This window comes from Paramisgurnus dabryanus, chromosome 20, assembly GCF_030506205.2.
Source record: "Paramisgurnus dabryanus chromosome 20, PD_genome_1.1, whole genome shotgun sequence".
NCBI classification, from domain to species: Eukaryota; Metazoa; Chordata; class Actinopteri; order Cypriniformes; family Cobitidae; genus Paramisgurnus; species Paramisgurnus dabryanus.
The window spans coordinates 8,020,817-8,036,509 of NC_133356.1; the positions used below are offsets into that span (position 1 = coordinate 8,020,817).

General features: G+C 33.7%; 1 protein-coding gene across 2 annotated transcripts in view; it reads left to right on the forward strand.

The window, feature by feature from the left end:
• foxn2a (forkhead box N2a) overlaps positions 1-10,223 on the forward strand; it is a 54,964-nt gene extending 44,741 nt beyond the window's left edge. For both annotated transcript variants that reach the window (XM_065296205.1, XM_065296204.1), the window contains exons 3-6: positions 2,422-2,546; positions 2,704-2,753; positions 3,062-3,130; positions 5,108-10,223. In XM_065296205.1, the coding sequence (XP_065152277.1) occupies positions 2,422-2,546; positions 2,704-2,753; positions 3,062-3,130; positions 5,108-5,574 (711 nt within the window). In that variant the 3' untranslated portion in view covers positions 5,575-10,223. The remainder of the gene's footprint in view (positions 1-2,421; positions 2,547-2,703; positions 2,754-3,061; positions 3,131-5,107) is intronic.
• Positions 10,224-15,693: the final 5,470 nt, after the last annotated feature.

Here is a 15,693-nt window from a genome sequence, read left to right on the forward strand (position 1 = left end):
CTCGGTTTCATTAATTAGTGGTTAATCAAAAATAATAACATTTATATACATATCTTTTAAAAAGATGTCATCTTAATCTTGGGCTTTTAATTACATACAATGTGGTGTTTGAATTATGCAAATAGACCAAGAAATGAGAAAGTTATGATATTTTAAAGTGTTTGGTCAAGCGGAAGTTTTTCATAGTTTTATAGTTTTAATTGGGTACAAAAATGCCCCCTAATTTTCGAGTTAAAAAAATTCCATAACTTTCTTAATAGTTATCCGATTTTAATAATTTAAAAACCATGTTAAAGTTCTTTTTATTATCTATCATATGGTTATAATTACATATGTATTTATATTTTTTGTCACATACCTAAAACATGATCTTCAGTTACCTAAATGACGAGCACGTAGACCGTAAAAAAAGATTTAACATTGTAAAATGGCGCTCACAGTTAAATTTCATGTCATTGTCAACATTGTATTATTCATATTGAATCAGTGTTTTAAGCTTATAATAATAAACAGTCTAATAAGGACTCTTTTATCAAATTCGTCTGTTGCCGCGTCCCACTGGCGTAGCAGCACTGACAGCCTGTCTAAATTACACATATGTCAGTGCTAAATCATAAATGCTGATAATTTTTGAAATATTAGTAGTGTACTTTTGGAAAGCTTTCTTGTCCAATAATATTTTTAACTCTTTTCCCCGCCATTGACGAGTTATCTTGTCAATTAAGAAAAAAAAAACATTTGCATAAAACGTGTTTCTGAAGAATTTATGTTAATGTGCAATACCGCGATTATCCACTAGATAGCGGACTTAACCAATTTAATGGATAAACTGAAGCCAAAACGTTATTTACTAATTTTATGTTTGATATTCGTTCTGATGATCTCTAACTAAATTCCTTTACAAAAATGCAATTGTTTCAGCTTTTTGCTAAAAAAAAATGTGTATTTGTAAAGAAAACACCAATATTTAAGAGTTTATAAGCAGGGGAAAAAATAGGATGGAACGGTTTTTCACTTTTTTTATTGTTTGTTTGAAAGTAGAGGGTCTGTTCTTTCATTTGATATATATATTTTTAGAAGAAAAATTTCCTGGAAGGCATTTTGTAAAACTTTTGAAAAAAATCTGTTTTTAAAAAAAATAACCCAACAAGCTTATTTATGTTGTATCATAATTAATTAATAATAATAACATTAGACCATTTTTATAACTTGATAAAAATTATATGAAGAAACAATATGAAATAATATAGCTGCTGTTAAAATCATTTAACATTCTTTAAACAGACAAAATTCCTGTACTATGTGTTTATTCGTATAAAACACAAATTGCCTGTTTTTAATCCATTCATATCTCTGATTTCATTCAATGGATTTAATGTTTATTCAATAAATATCACCGGCTAAAAAGTAATTTGTACTTGAGTAGTTTTTAAGAGGGGTACTTTGTACTTTTACTTAAGTACATTTTTAACACCAGTACTTTTACTTGTAATTGAGTAGTTTTTTAGCAACTACTTGTACTTGTACTTGAGTACAAATTTTCAGTACTCTTTCCACCTCTGCTTGATATTGCATGTAATCATTTTAAAATATTATTTTATTAGTTATTTCTAAATGTTAAATTTTTAATGCGTTTTTGTAATATTTGTCCTGACATATGCTTAAAACAGCTCTGTTTTCTAAATAATCTTTGACAAATGATGTAAAAATGTATGTAAAAAATCATATTACACTAAACTAGGTGATTATATTTTATTCCACATTTTAAATGAATATATTTATATTTTTATTTAAAAAAAATACTAGTTACACCAATTTGACACACACCGGTTGCACCACATTGCCAATTTTGCAATTATCCCCCAAATATTCTTTTAAATTGAAATAAAACCAGAAATTTTTGACTTGGTCCTCAAAAAAGAGAATGTATGCAAGTAATCTGCACATTAATTTTGAAATTTTAACCTTTTACATTTAATTAAAACCATACAGACAAAAAATAATTAACGTCACGTCATTGACCCATTTACATGTTTTACATGTAATAAGAAGTGATTATTTCCAAGTGTTTATTCCACGGGACTGTTGGATTATTTTTCTGTAAAACGCACACCTAACCTGTCAAATGTCTTAAATTAACCACTAGAGTAATGTTAAAAGTGAAATAATTGTAGTGAAAAAAGTGACAAAAAGACTGCGGTCCTTTTGAATTATTTAAAAATAATGCACACCCGCGTTGTAACAAGTTCTCATCGTGCCGCATTACCACCTTAGGTGTGCATTATTTTCGAATAACTAATTTCAAATGGCCCATTGTCAATTATTCCTTACGTAAGGCATGAACATCTAATAATTTAAACTAAAGATCCCAATAGTGTTGGAATAGTGAGGTGATTAAATTTGTGTATGTGTTTCTTCTAGGTAAATGGGAAGGGTTCTCTGTGGTGTGTGGACCCTGAATACAGGCCCAATCTGATCCAAGCCCTGAGGAAACAGCACTTTCCAACAGCCCACTCCTTCTGCACCCCCCCTGCCTCCCCACCCAGGTAACTTACCACACACATACATTTACTACGGTAAAAATACAGGTGTACACTTTTGTGCATTGTACTCCATTTCAGCCAGAATTGATAAAAACAAGGAATCGATCCATGGTCCTACTGTCTGTCTTACATCTCTCTGTCTGTCTGTCTGTCCGTCTAGTGCCTTTTCACCTGCACGACACCTCTTCCTCCAGACCTGCTCTCTTAAAGGTGAGCTGTAAATCTGTTTTATTGGTATACTAAAAGCACTGTTAGTCACGCATTATCATGTAGGAATCTTTAATGACTATATATATGACATAAACACATATGTAATGTTTAAAGACTTTGATTTAGTTTATCCTAACGCTGAGCAGATTCATCTCTCTGTCACCTTTACTGTAGTCTCAGTTATTTTTACTTTCTTTTCTGTCTGGTCGATAATGAATAATTCAGTTCTCTTGAAGGGTTGCGTAGAAACAGAAACTCACCATCCATGCAGTCTGACCGCTGTGATATCTTCTCATGTCCTTTTCTAGAGTCGGACATTGATGCCGCCACAACCATGATGCTGTTGAACTCCGCCCCTGGACATCACAGTGACCCGTGTAAGAATACACATCTCTCTTCACTTCCTCTTTCTTATTCAGTTGACTGGTGCTTGACTATAATGGGTTAAATACTCACTGACAGTATTTGGAGATCAGTTTATAAAGCACTCTGATGTTTGGTCATTTGTTACTTGGCTAAATATTATATGATTCAAAGTTATATTTACATTTACGCTTATCTATGACGTGTTGTTTGTTAAAATCATAACATAAATCATGGCAGACTGACATCAGATGCTTGGGTCTATTGTTATGGGTTATGTCCAGGGCTGCGGTGTCATTTCAACGTGCAAATCTATATTTTTCCTGATGATTTGTCTGTGTAATGTTTAAAATAATGTCAGCTAATTGAAGCAGCATTGCACTTCCTTTATTTGTGCAGCATGTGACTTTAGAGAAACATTCAGGTCATATTTCACACCCACATCACAAAGACAATGTTTTTTATATATATATATATATATATATATATATATATATATATATATATATATATATATATATATATATATATATATATATATAGGCCCACTATGGTTGCTTTGCATTGACATTATTATATAAACTCAAATTTCATCATTTATATTTTATTTTCTCTAAGATGTATTGGCATATCAGCGACTCTGCTTCATAAATATCACTCAAGATCCTTGCACACTTATTATTCATTACAAACGGATGAATGATATTAGCAACAAGCTATTATTTAGCTAACTTGAGCACAATACTCTATAAGGATCAGTGACAAAAACGGTTTGGCAAGATGAGGAAAAAAGTAATAAAAGCATGCATCAAGTTTATTTCAATGCACAGTGTATTTATGTTAATTTTATGCAATAAAAAATTAAATTTGCACCATTTTAATGAAAGTTAAGAATGAGTGGACCTGAAAATGTCAAATGGTGTAACCACAAATTGCGCCAAAGAATGAGAAATATGAAATATTTTATCCACCTTGATGGCATGTAAGCGTAATCATCATCAAAAAAAAAAAATTATTAGTTATTTCTACTTGTAAATTTTAATGCGTTTTGTAATATTTGTCCTGACATATGCTGAAAACAGCTCTGTTTTCTAAATAATCATTGACAAATGATGTAAAAATTTATAAAAAAAAAAAAAAACATATTACACTAACACTAAACTAGATGATTATATTTTATTCCACATTTTTATTCATATATTTATATTTTAATAAAAAAATACTACTTACACAATACTATTGACACACACCGGTTACACCACATTGACATTTTTGCATTTATCCCCCAAATATTCTTTCAGAATTAAATAAAACCAGAAATTTTAGACGTGGTCCTCAAAAAAGAGAATATATGGACGTAATCTGCAAATTTATTTTAAAATTTTAACCCTTTTACATTTAATTTATCCATACGGACACACAATAATTAACGACCCATAATCTTTCGTTAACCCTTTGTTTTGGAATCGGTACCTACCGTCCTGTTTTCCAAGCTGTTCCACGATCATCTGCCACAAGGGGGCAGTCATGGCCTAATGGTTAGAAAAGGTTGTCGGTTCGAGTCTGACGGCCGGCAGGTTGCGGTTGAGATAACCTTAAGCAAGGCACCTTATCCCCAGTTCGCTTATACGGTGGCTCTGAATTGACAAAAAAACTCTCAAAATGTTTGCTACGGATGCAAACGTGAAGTCGTATTTATTTACTTTTTTATATATATATTTTAGTTTTAAAAAAAAAAAAAATCTCAGACAATTTTATAATAGCAGTTTTTGACATTTGTAATTTTTACAGCTTTAAAAAAAAAGAAAAGTTCTCCATGTCAAAGACAGATTAAAATATCTCGTTAAATTATAATCCTTGTATTTATTTTTTAAAGTGCAAAATTATGGTGTGCAAACTCTTTACTAAACATCACTTGAATCGAGCACTATTGTGTAATGGTTGTTATGATTGTAACCTTGCTCATAAAACTGTTTGACTCTTTCCCGCAGGTGACCCGGACAGCCCCATAGACCTCTCGCGTCCCGACTCGGTCCTGGTAAGCAGCGATCCGAAGCAGGACCACAACTACAGCAGCTCCACCTTCCAGTGCTGCTCGTCTCGCTCTTCCTCGTCCTCCTCTTCCTCTCTCTCCTCTCTGGATGAGGCGGCCTGCGACTCTAGCCAGGGACGGCGCGCAGGCAGCGAGGGTTTCCATAGCGATGAAGATTCGGAGGAGGAGAGGAGCTCGCGACCGCCTTCGCTTCCCGTACGCCGCCCGCTCGCCATCAAGTGCCCCGTTCCGGGTAAGCGGGTGCGTCGCGAATCCAAACCGGAGTTGGACGAGGAGCTAAAGGAAGCGGCCGGATCGCTCCTACACCTGGCTGGGATCCGTCCCGGTCTGGATCTCTCGAACCGAGCGGCCAAGAGTAAAAAACTGGAAAAGCATCAAAATAAAGCGGCGAGTAACCTTCAGTGACCTTGGATGACTGTGCTTTCTTGTTTATCGGATCATTTAAAGCCTGAATTTCCCTCCTCGATTCAAACCACGGCAATAGAACCTCTCTCACGGAGGAGAACGAAGCCATAATTTAATGCGAATATGGAGAATAACTTCAGAACTACACGTGCTTCAGGATTCTTCTCAGATGAAAACATGCGGAGGGGCTTTACAGGGCAAGATCGATGTTATTTTCAACTAAACATTTGCATGCTTCCTCTTTAACCGAGTGCTCTACTCTTCCAAGTGAATTTGTGTTATTTCTACACAGAATGGAGTGCATGTCTGTGATATTTGAAGCACTAAATCTGTCCATACGCTTCACAAGAGAGTCACATGTACAGGACACTGTTGTTTTAAAGAACATCACAAAGAAATGCAATAATTCTCATCCGGCGGCTGCCATCAGGTTTGTTTCGTTTTTTTTAAAAGGAGCTGGGTGTCGTTTGGATGGTCGTGGTCTACTGATGATGATGATGATGATGATTAGGATCAGTCACTGGTGATGTTTGGGTGAAACTCACAGAAGCGGGCAGGTCACATTTTGCAGCAAAATTAAACGCATTCAAAATTGCATAAGTTAAATTGCATTTCGGCATCAGGATAGTTTTGCACTATGATGTTATTTTCATGACGCTTAAACACTTAAAGTTATGTTTTAACACTGCAAAAAAATGACTTTCTTACTTAGTATTTTTGTCTTGTTTTGAGTAAAAATATCTAAAAAAATTTAAATTAAGATGTATTTTCTTGATGAGCAAAATGACCTAAGAAAATAAGTCTATTTTTTACACAAAAACTATACAAGTTAAGTGAATTTGTGCTTAAAACAACAAAATTGTCTGCCAATGGGGTGAGAAAATTGTGCTTAAATTAAGTGTTTAAGAAAAAAGAAAACTTATTTTTAGATTTTTTTTTCTCACACCATTGGCAGAAATTTTTTTCTTGTTTTAAGTTTAAATTTACTTGAATTGTATATTTTTTTCTATAAACTATACTTATTTCCTTAAGTCATTTTGCTCATCAAGGAAAAGCCTTTTTAAGATATTTCTACTGAAAACAAGACAAAAATACTGAGAAAGAAAGTAATTTTTTTGCAGTGTAGTAATTCTCATTACAAATTGTGTGCGGGGTTTAATTGTCATAAAAATAATTTTAACGAAAAAGGATTATTCCACTTTTTATAAAAAATCCAGATAATTTACTCATCCAAGATGTTTGTTTTTCTTTGTTCAGTCGAAAAGAAATTACGTTTTTTTTTGAGGAAAACATTCCAGGATTTTTCTTCATAAGAGTTTACAGTTTCAATGCAGTTTCAAAAGACTCTAAACGATCACAACCGAGGCATAAGCGACTTATCTAGCGAAACGATTGTCATTTTCGCCAAAAAAGCATGTTTTTTTACTTTTAAACCACAACTTCTCGTCTTTCACTAGCCGTGTGACGCGCCAGCACGACCTTACCAATTACGTCATCACATCGAAAAGTCACACGTTACGTATGTGAAACACACACTTGTGGACCATTTCAAACAATAAACTTACACAAAAACATTAATTTGTATCATTCCACATACAACAACATCAGAACGGTCCTCTTTCTTTACACCTGGTAGTTGGTAGTTTCGTATAAATCACCAGTGACCTTTCAATGTGATTATGTAATATGTAAGGTCACGCTGGCACGACACACAGCTTGTGCATGACGAGAACTCAAAAAGTACTTTTTTTGCGAAAATGATGATCGTTTTGCTTCATAAGGCCCTTATGCCTCGGTTGGGATCGTTTAGAGCTCTTCGAAGCTGTATTGAAACTTTTGAGGTCCACTATATGGAGAAAATCCTAGAATATTTTCCTCAAAAAAGACATAATTTTTTTCATAAAAGTGGAATGTTTCTTTAACGCTCCTAAAATGTTTGCGTCGGAGCAAAATATATTTTCTTCATTTGCTGTGAAATGTCATGCGCTCTCGACAGGTTTCAAAAGTTGGAAACAAGGGGGTCATGATGGATATCAAAACAGATGATCCAGAACCTTCACTGAATTGATTCTTTTACAACAGACTGAATTAAGAACAGACGATTGACACGGACATTCACATCTCTGTTGATTCGTTTCTTTGGTCTTTGTGTGCTTCATCAGGTTTTTACATGCACACTATAACAGGTTGAACTTGTTTAGTATCCCCTCTGTTCAAAGCCTATGCAAAAACTCAAGATGTGGTAGCTCCTTATTTCCTCTTGGTATATGTGCACATGTGATGTATGCATGTGCTCCCGTAGACAGCCTTTATAGAGTTTATCTCTATTCAAAATTCACGGAGCTGCGGCTGTAGATACAAATGCACATGGCTCACATTTTACACCAAAATCAAAAGAAACGAGTGGATGAAAACAACTCCTAAATTCTGTATTTATTCTTCATTCTGCATCTACTCATTATGGTAGCATTTGTGCTTATGTTGTTATATTCATTTTATCTTTATATTTCCGTAATCAAAATCAACATTGAGAATAATGAGGAAAAATACACAATTTTCATCTTTTGATTTTTGGATGAAATGTGACCCGGACACATTCCCATTATATTTACACATTGTCTTATTGTCATGGATTTTAAGTAACCTTGTAAACTTTTGTGTTAAATATGAATCCTTCAACAGGTTTTATTTTGCAATGTTGTTAACTTAGCAAGGTTCACTGCAAAAAAAATACTTTTTTAGTATTTTTGTCTTGTTTTAGTAGAAATATCTAGAAATTCTTATATTAGAATGCTTTTTTGATGAGAAAAATGACCTTAGAAAAAATTAGAGAAAAAAATTAACAAGCAAAAATATCTGCCAATTGGGAGAAAAAAATCTTGAAATAACTTAATTCAAGCAAATTTTACTCACTCCATTGGGAGATATTTTTGCTTGTTTCAAGCACAAATTCACTTAATTTGTATATTTTTTGTCTAAAAACTAGACTTATTTTTATTAGGTAATTTTGCTCATCAAGAAAATACATCTTTTTGTATTTATATTTGTACTGAAAACAAGACAAAATACTAAGTTAGAAAGTGTTTTTTGCAGTGTTGTTTGCTGTGATCAGTCTGCTTTTTTGCCTGTTGTGCCATTCAAAAAGTGGTAAACGGTGGTAATACCATGCAGTATAATGCAAACAGAATTGAAGTACCTGATGTGACCCTGCCAGAAAGAAAGCAGAAGTAGCTCATTTTAGCTCATTTGTAATGCATGACCTGTGCCAAAACTTACGTGACCGCATCATAGACAGAAAACCGGTTCAGAAAGACCCTGGGCCGCTTAACGAACTGCCAAATTTTTTATTTAATTTAGACCCCAGATTGTGTTGAGTCTCATCTGTAGAAAACAATGTCAGTATCTGCAGTTTTGCCATGATATCACTGCCAGGACTAATGTGCTAATCTGTTTTAATCTCAGTTATTTGACTGCTAACTGATAATACTGCCAAGTTAACAAGCTTGTAAGAATGAGTCTCATGAAAGCCGGTGATGTATTTTACCCCAAATCAAAAAGACAAATATATCGTAAAGTCATTATGCTGGTTTTATTTGAACTTTTTCGGGTGGTTTCCCGTACAGGGATTAATTTAAACCTAGACTAGGCCTAAATTAAAACATAATTTATAAATAAACATTACTGGTGTGCATCTTGAAACTCGCACTGATATATTTTAAGATAAGTTGTTTTCAATCAAGACATCACTAACTTTAGTTTTAGTTAGTCTGGGACTAGTCATAACCCCTGTCTGGAAAACTACCCCTTTATGTTTTACTGTATCTCAGAAAATGATGAATACAGGAAACAAAAGAATGTAAACATAAAATCTGGATGCATTACCATAATAATAATTTGGTCGGAAATGTGCTTAATAGTAATGAAAATTTTACAATTTTACTTTTTTATGTTTTATTTATTTTTTGGATGGGTGTGAAATGTAACCTGGACTTGAGATTCACTCGTAAAGAAACAAAACCTTTGTTGTGAAGAATTAGTAAAGAATGATTCTCGATATACAACTTTGATTTTTCTTGTATCACATTACAATGCATTTAAATTGCAATTGATAAGATAAGTTTTGAATAACTTCTGTTATTTATCGACACTGCCACCCAAACTACTGTTAACATCCCAGGGAGCTTTAAGTATTGAGATGGGCGTTTTCAGTTTTCTGTGCCAACTGTGAATATTAGATATGGGAGGCCTGTGACGTAGGGTTCAAGTATAAAAACATCTCATATTGTGAATGATTTGGACCCATATGTTTTTGACGACCGGGTGTGCGGGTTAATGATGGTGTGAGACCGATTATGTTTAATGTTTTATTATATTTTCTTAATTATTTAACGTTCACATCGTGTAATATCGAGGGTGTCGAGACTGCATTGAATGATGTAAATAAATTCGACTGCTGAGCATTTTCTGCCAACCCAAGCTGCCACCTCAGTATATGTTTGTCACTGTCTGCCCGTCTGTTAGACAGGCAAACCCCTCATTTTTTTGTACGCTAACCTCTGTTAATAAAATGTTTATAAAATTTATTTTCGCCAAAGATATGCAATTGCATTATATATGGTATTACTTAATAAAAGATGTTGTTTTACTTGTCGTTTTTTTTTTTTTTTTATGTGTATAATTTATCATTATTACCCACATTTACAGTCGTGGTTAATTATCTAGTTTATAAACATTTTTTAATATTTTACTATGTTCTTACCTCAACTTGATGAATTAATACATACCTATCTTTTTTCAATGCGTGCACTTTTAATCTTTGTACCGCGCTTCTTGAATGTGTTAGCATTTAGCCTAGCCCCATTGATTCCTATGGCTCCAAACAAAAGTTGTATTTTGTGCCACCATACTTCCTCGTGTAACTCTTCATGTCACAGTCTTTAAATAGGGAAAACATGGAAGTGTTTGGTGGCTTCTAAATTCATTCCTGTTTGGATCCTAAGGAATGAATGGGGCTAGGCTAAATGCTAACACATTCACGACGCGCTGTACAAAGATGAAGTGCACACATTGAATAAATATAGGTATGTATTAATTAATTTAAGTTGAGATAAGAACATAGTAAAATATTGAAAAACGGTGGTGTTTTCCTTTAACAACTTACACATAAGCAAAAACTGTATTTTTTTTGTTTTAACAGTCTAGAACTTGGAACCTTCTGGGGTCCCCGGATTTAAGAAAAAAGACAATGCAGTAAAGTCTACTTGTAGCCAATTATTTAAGTATGTAAAAAATGTGCTGTCTTTATTATATCCCAGTTACTATTTATCTAACACAGTTTTAACATTTCTTTATAAATAAAGTGGATATTTTAGAAAAGGTTCATCATATGCCGGTCCCTGGTTCCTATCAAAAGTTTGAGAACCCCTGGTTTAGGCAAATAACTCCACCTGCTGGTGACAAATACTATTGCCTGAGGTCCTTTAGTGATTTATGGACCCTCCTCTTGCTGTGTTTTGCTTGTGTAAATCTAATGAAGTTCCTGTTTATCACAGTCTTAACAACAGCTCAGTGCTTTATAAGCCATGTTATCAGTGAACAGACACAAGTAGTTGTTGTGTACTCTTAAAAGAAACATTAAGAACGATGAGGCCGTCCTTATTCTTGTAGATTTGTCCAGTAAATCTTTTACTCGCTGGTTGGAGATAAACGGCTATCAGAATAGACTCCATTGATAATTTGCATAGTGTCTCATTCACTTGAACTCAACCAGAAATTACAGCATCCCCCTTTCTAAAGCGCTTCTGTGGCAACCACACCACGCCAACAGTTGCTTAGCAACCAGACAGAATTTAAGCCTCCAGGCATGGACTATTGTGCGAAAGAAATCCTTGAGAGGATGCATGATAATAAATATAAAGCTTTGCATTAGCACAGATTTAATGGGTAACACTTTACTATAAGTTGTATTGGTTAACAATTAGTTAATGCATGAACTATCGATGAACAATACTTCTACATCATTTATTCATCTTAGTTCTGTTTTTTTTTTTTTTTGCATTTACTAATGCATTTTTAAAATCGAACGTTAGTTAACATTAGTTAATGCACCATGAACTAACATGAAAATTAGTTTTGACATTTACTAAAATTAACAAATGCTGAACAACTACATTGTAATACAACCTAATTGTAAAGTGTTACAGTTTAATCTTTATTTTCTAGAGTATTAAACAAAATGATTAATATATAACTGAATAAGCTGATTATCATTTCATTTATCTTCACTAATTTACTGTTTACTAGTGTTGTACATCTCTAACAAAGGGACAGATAATTTACATTACTGTGATAGTTTATTGTTGTTGTATTGTTTATGTTTTTCTTCATTTTTATAGTTTTTTGTTTTGTTTTTGTGTATGATATTTTAAAGGCATTTGATATGAGAACATCTAACTCTCATATCTTTGGTGGAAAGGACAAACATGTGACAGATTTATTTACATATTTAATATTTCACCATTTTTTCACTACTAATCTCCTCCATCAACTTGTCCACCAATAAATATCATCATTGCTTTCTTCTTTTCCTCCACCTTGTTCCTTTCTTTTCCATCAACTGAAGTGTCTGTTATCCTAGCACCCTATTTATGTTTTTCCATTGTTGTAATTCTGTCATTCTCCTGTTTTTTATAGGTTCACTAGAGGGCGCTGTTTGCTCAAACCAATGATGCTTTTCAAAATTGCCTCTTTATTAAACCAAGGCTTTTACAGAGACTGCATACATTTTTACTATATAGTAGGCGAGAAACAGTATGTAACAAAAGAAGTATGTAATCCGCAGTACTCATAAAAGACTAGGCGAAAAGTAACCAGATGACCTACTACATCCGGCTATATACTAAAGTGGGTATTCGATGGACACTTTTCTAACATGATGGCATGTCTGGAATTCATTCATACTACATAGTATATAAAGCATACTTATTATGAGCTTGTTAAAGGGATAGTTTACCCAAAAAATGAAACGTCATTTACTTTATTATCATTTCCTCACACTTATGTTGTTACAAACCTGTATTCCTTTTTTTGTTCTGATGATAAATGCAAAGGAAGTTATTTTGACCAATGTCTGTAACCAAACCATTTTTAAGCACCATTGACTTCCATAGTATTTTTTCTACTTTGGAAGTCAATGGTGCTTCTGTTTCCTGCTTCATTACAAAGATGTTCCCTTGTATTCAGCAGAACAGAGATTATTATACAGGTTTGTAACATCATGAGGGTGAGTAAATAATGACAGATTTTAAATTTTTCGGTGAACTATCCCTTTAAAGGCGGGGTGCATGATCTCTGAAAGACAATGTTGACATTTTAAATCACCTAGACAAACACGTACCTGTCCATATAGAATCTGGACCTTCTTTGAATAGACCCGCCCCACTAATACGCAACCCAGGCAACGATGTTAGTTAGTAGACACGCCCCTTACTGCTGATTGGCTACAAGTGTGTTTTGGTACTCTGCCTGACTCCTATTCCCGAAGTGTTTTTCAAAAATGCACCCCACCTTTAATACTGTTTCAAATAAGTGCCTACTCAAGACAATATTATATTATTATAATGATCGAATATGCATGAACTGATCTGCTTATGTGACTGTTAATTGGAATAATGTACGTTTGCACATTTGTGTATTGCAGAACAAAGTAATAATATGAATTCATTGGCGTTACTGTACTGTTGTATATGACTAAAAGGTTAAAGTCAAACGTTTCAAGCAGGCTCATAACAAAATATCATAATTTATACTATAAATATTGTATTTATTTTATTTGAAAAATACCAGGTTTTCTAATTTTAATGTAATCTCACTTTTTGTAATTTAACATTTTGTTCAGTTTGCCAGCATTTGTCCTCATTTACCCGAGTTTGGAACAACATGAGACTATGAATGGTTTGTCTGAAGTATTTTAATGTACACTTATTTACAAGTACAAGACATTGACTTTAACTAGACGTACTGAAATGTACGGGCAAAGTTTGACTGCAAATAAAACTATTAAAATATCTGAGGATACAAAACCATACTGTAAAGTATCATGTAAATCCATGCTATATAAATATGTTCAATAAAAGATTAATAATGGCAAATCATGAAACACTTTGGATAAACTTTCCCTTCATTTCCCTGTTTGTGTTTGGTCAGATCCTGAACAGCTGATGGGTTTGATTGACAGCACAAGCAGATGAGGTTTGTGTTCAGCTGTCCAATAAGCTTTTTAAAGCCCTGCATCAGGTGGATTGGGCGTGTTTGAGCACGGCTCTGACGGCCACTTTTACAAACCTACTAAAGTTTGGTGCCAACTGCAGAGGAGGAACACAATGGAGGGTTTGTGTGGGGCTTTGGTCTTTGAGACAGCTGTCCCAGACCAAAACATGACTATGAAGACACATCAATCGCATTCACGGCTGACTGCCTGTGATTATAAACCCTTATTATTATTTATAAGGGTAACGTTATAATTATTTATACCACGGGCCTGTTGAATGCTTTATTCTGATTGGTTGATAAATTTTCCATTGGTGTTGATTATTTTTCTGTAAACCGCACAACCTTTTAAAACCTGTCTTAAAAATAGGCACCAGAGAAAATGTTTGTGGTAACCGTGGTGTAAGCTGAATAACTGACTCCGGTCTTATGAATTATTAGAAAATAATGCACACCCCCGATGTAAAGGCACAACGCGACATTGCCACCTTGGGTGTGCATTATTTTTTAATAATTCAACAGCCCTTGTCAATTATTCCTTACATAAACATTATTCTAACTAAATAGATTTACATTTATATAGACTCTTTAAGAGGAAATTTTTGATTAACTATACGTAACTATAAACTGTATGTACAGTGTTTGAGCATTCATAAACACGCATATTTAACCAAACTATATTAGCACAATCCCTCAAAACTTAAAGGACACCTATTATGCCCATTTTTACAAGATGTAATAAAAGTCTCAGGTGTGCCCAGAATGTTTATGTGAAGTTTCAGCTATAAAAATCCCATAGATCATTTATTACAGCATGTCCTAAATGCCTCTATTTGGGTCGGAGCAAATACGCGCTGTTTTTGTGTCTGTACCTTTAAATGCAAATGAGCATCTGCTCCTCAATCCCTTTCCAAAAGAGACAGTTAGCGCTTTCAGTTCATATAGATCTGATTCCTGTAAACACAGTCTGAGACAAAAGTATCTCACTATTGAATTATGGCACAAACTCGCTTAAAGTGGAAACTATGGTAATGCAGGACTGTCAATCAGTGGCAAGGGCGGGGCTTTATCAGTGTGACATTGCATTGATAAGAGAATGAAAACGGCACGTCTTATAAGACCGCTTTGGTTTAATGGAATTTTTTCATTTTGGTGTTCACACACTGCTAGCACACATTTATGTCCAAACACCTTGTAAATGTGGATTTTTAAAAAAAATAGGTGTCCTTTAAAATCTTATACATAATAAATAAATGCATCATCTTCTGGTCTCAAAACTCTGTATTTAGTGGTTACTCTACAAACTTGTGCTTTTTTTGAAAACCAGAATTTATTGAAATGTTTTAAGCAAGTGTCGAAACAACTTTGAAGTTAAAACACAAAACTGTTCTTTAAAACTTATTTTATGGCATTAAGTTTTTAAAATGCATTTTAATTTACTTTTATACTAACCGTAAAACCTAACTTATGTCAGCTAGTGTTCTTCTTTCTGGAAGTTTCGAACTATTAAAAATCCTATTATTACATTATTATAATTCACCCAATAATATTTTATTACAATTACAATTATTAATCATTACAATTATTAAATAAGATGATTACCAGATATTGTAAAAGTTCATTAATGACTTTATTAGTTTTAGACTTTATTAAGGTCTTTAAGCACAAAAATTTGAGATGAATGTTGGTTTGATGTTTCACTGGCTAAATGTTTTTGGGACTATGAGCAGCTGAGGTCATGTTGGGTTTGAGCGAGAGACATCTGCCAGTATTTGCCCACAAAGAATTCAGCATCTGACCCAGTGTGTCATGATTGAGATGACCATCCTACACACACACACGCACGCACGC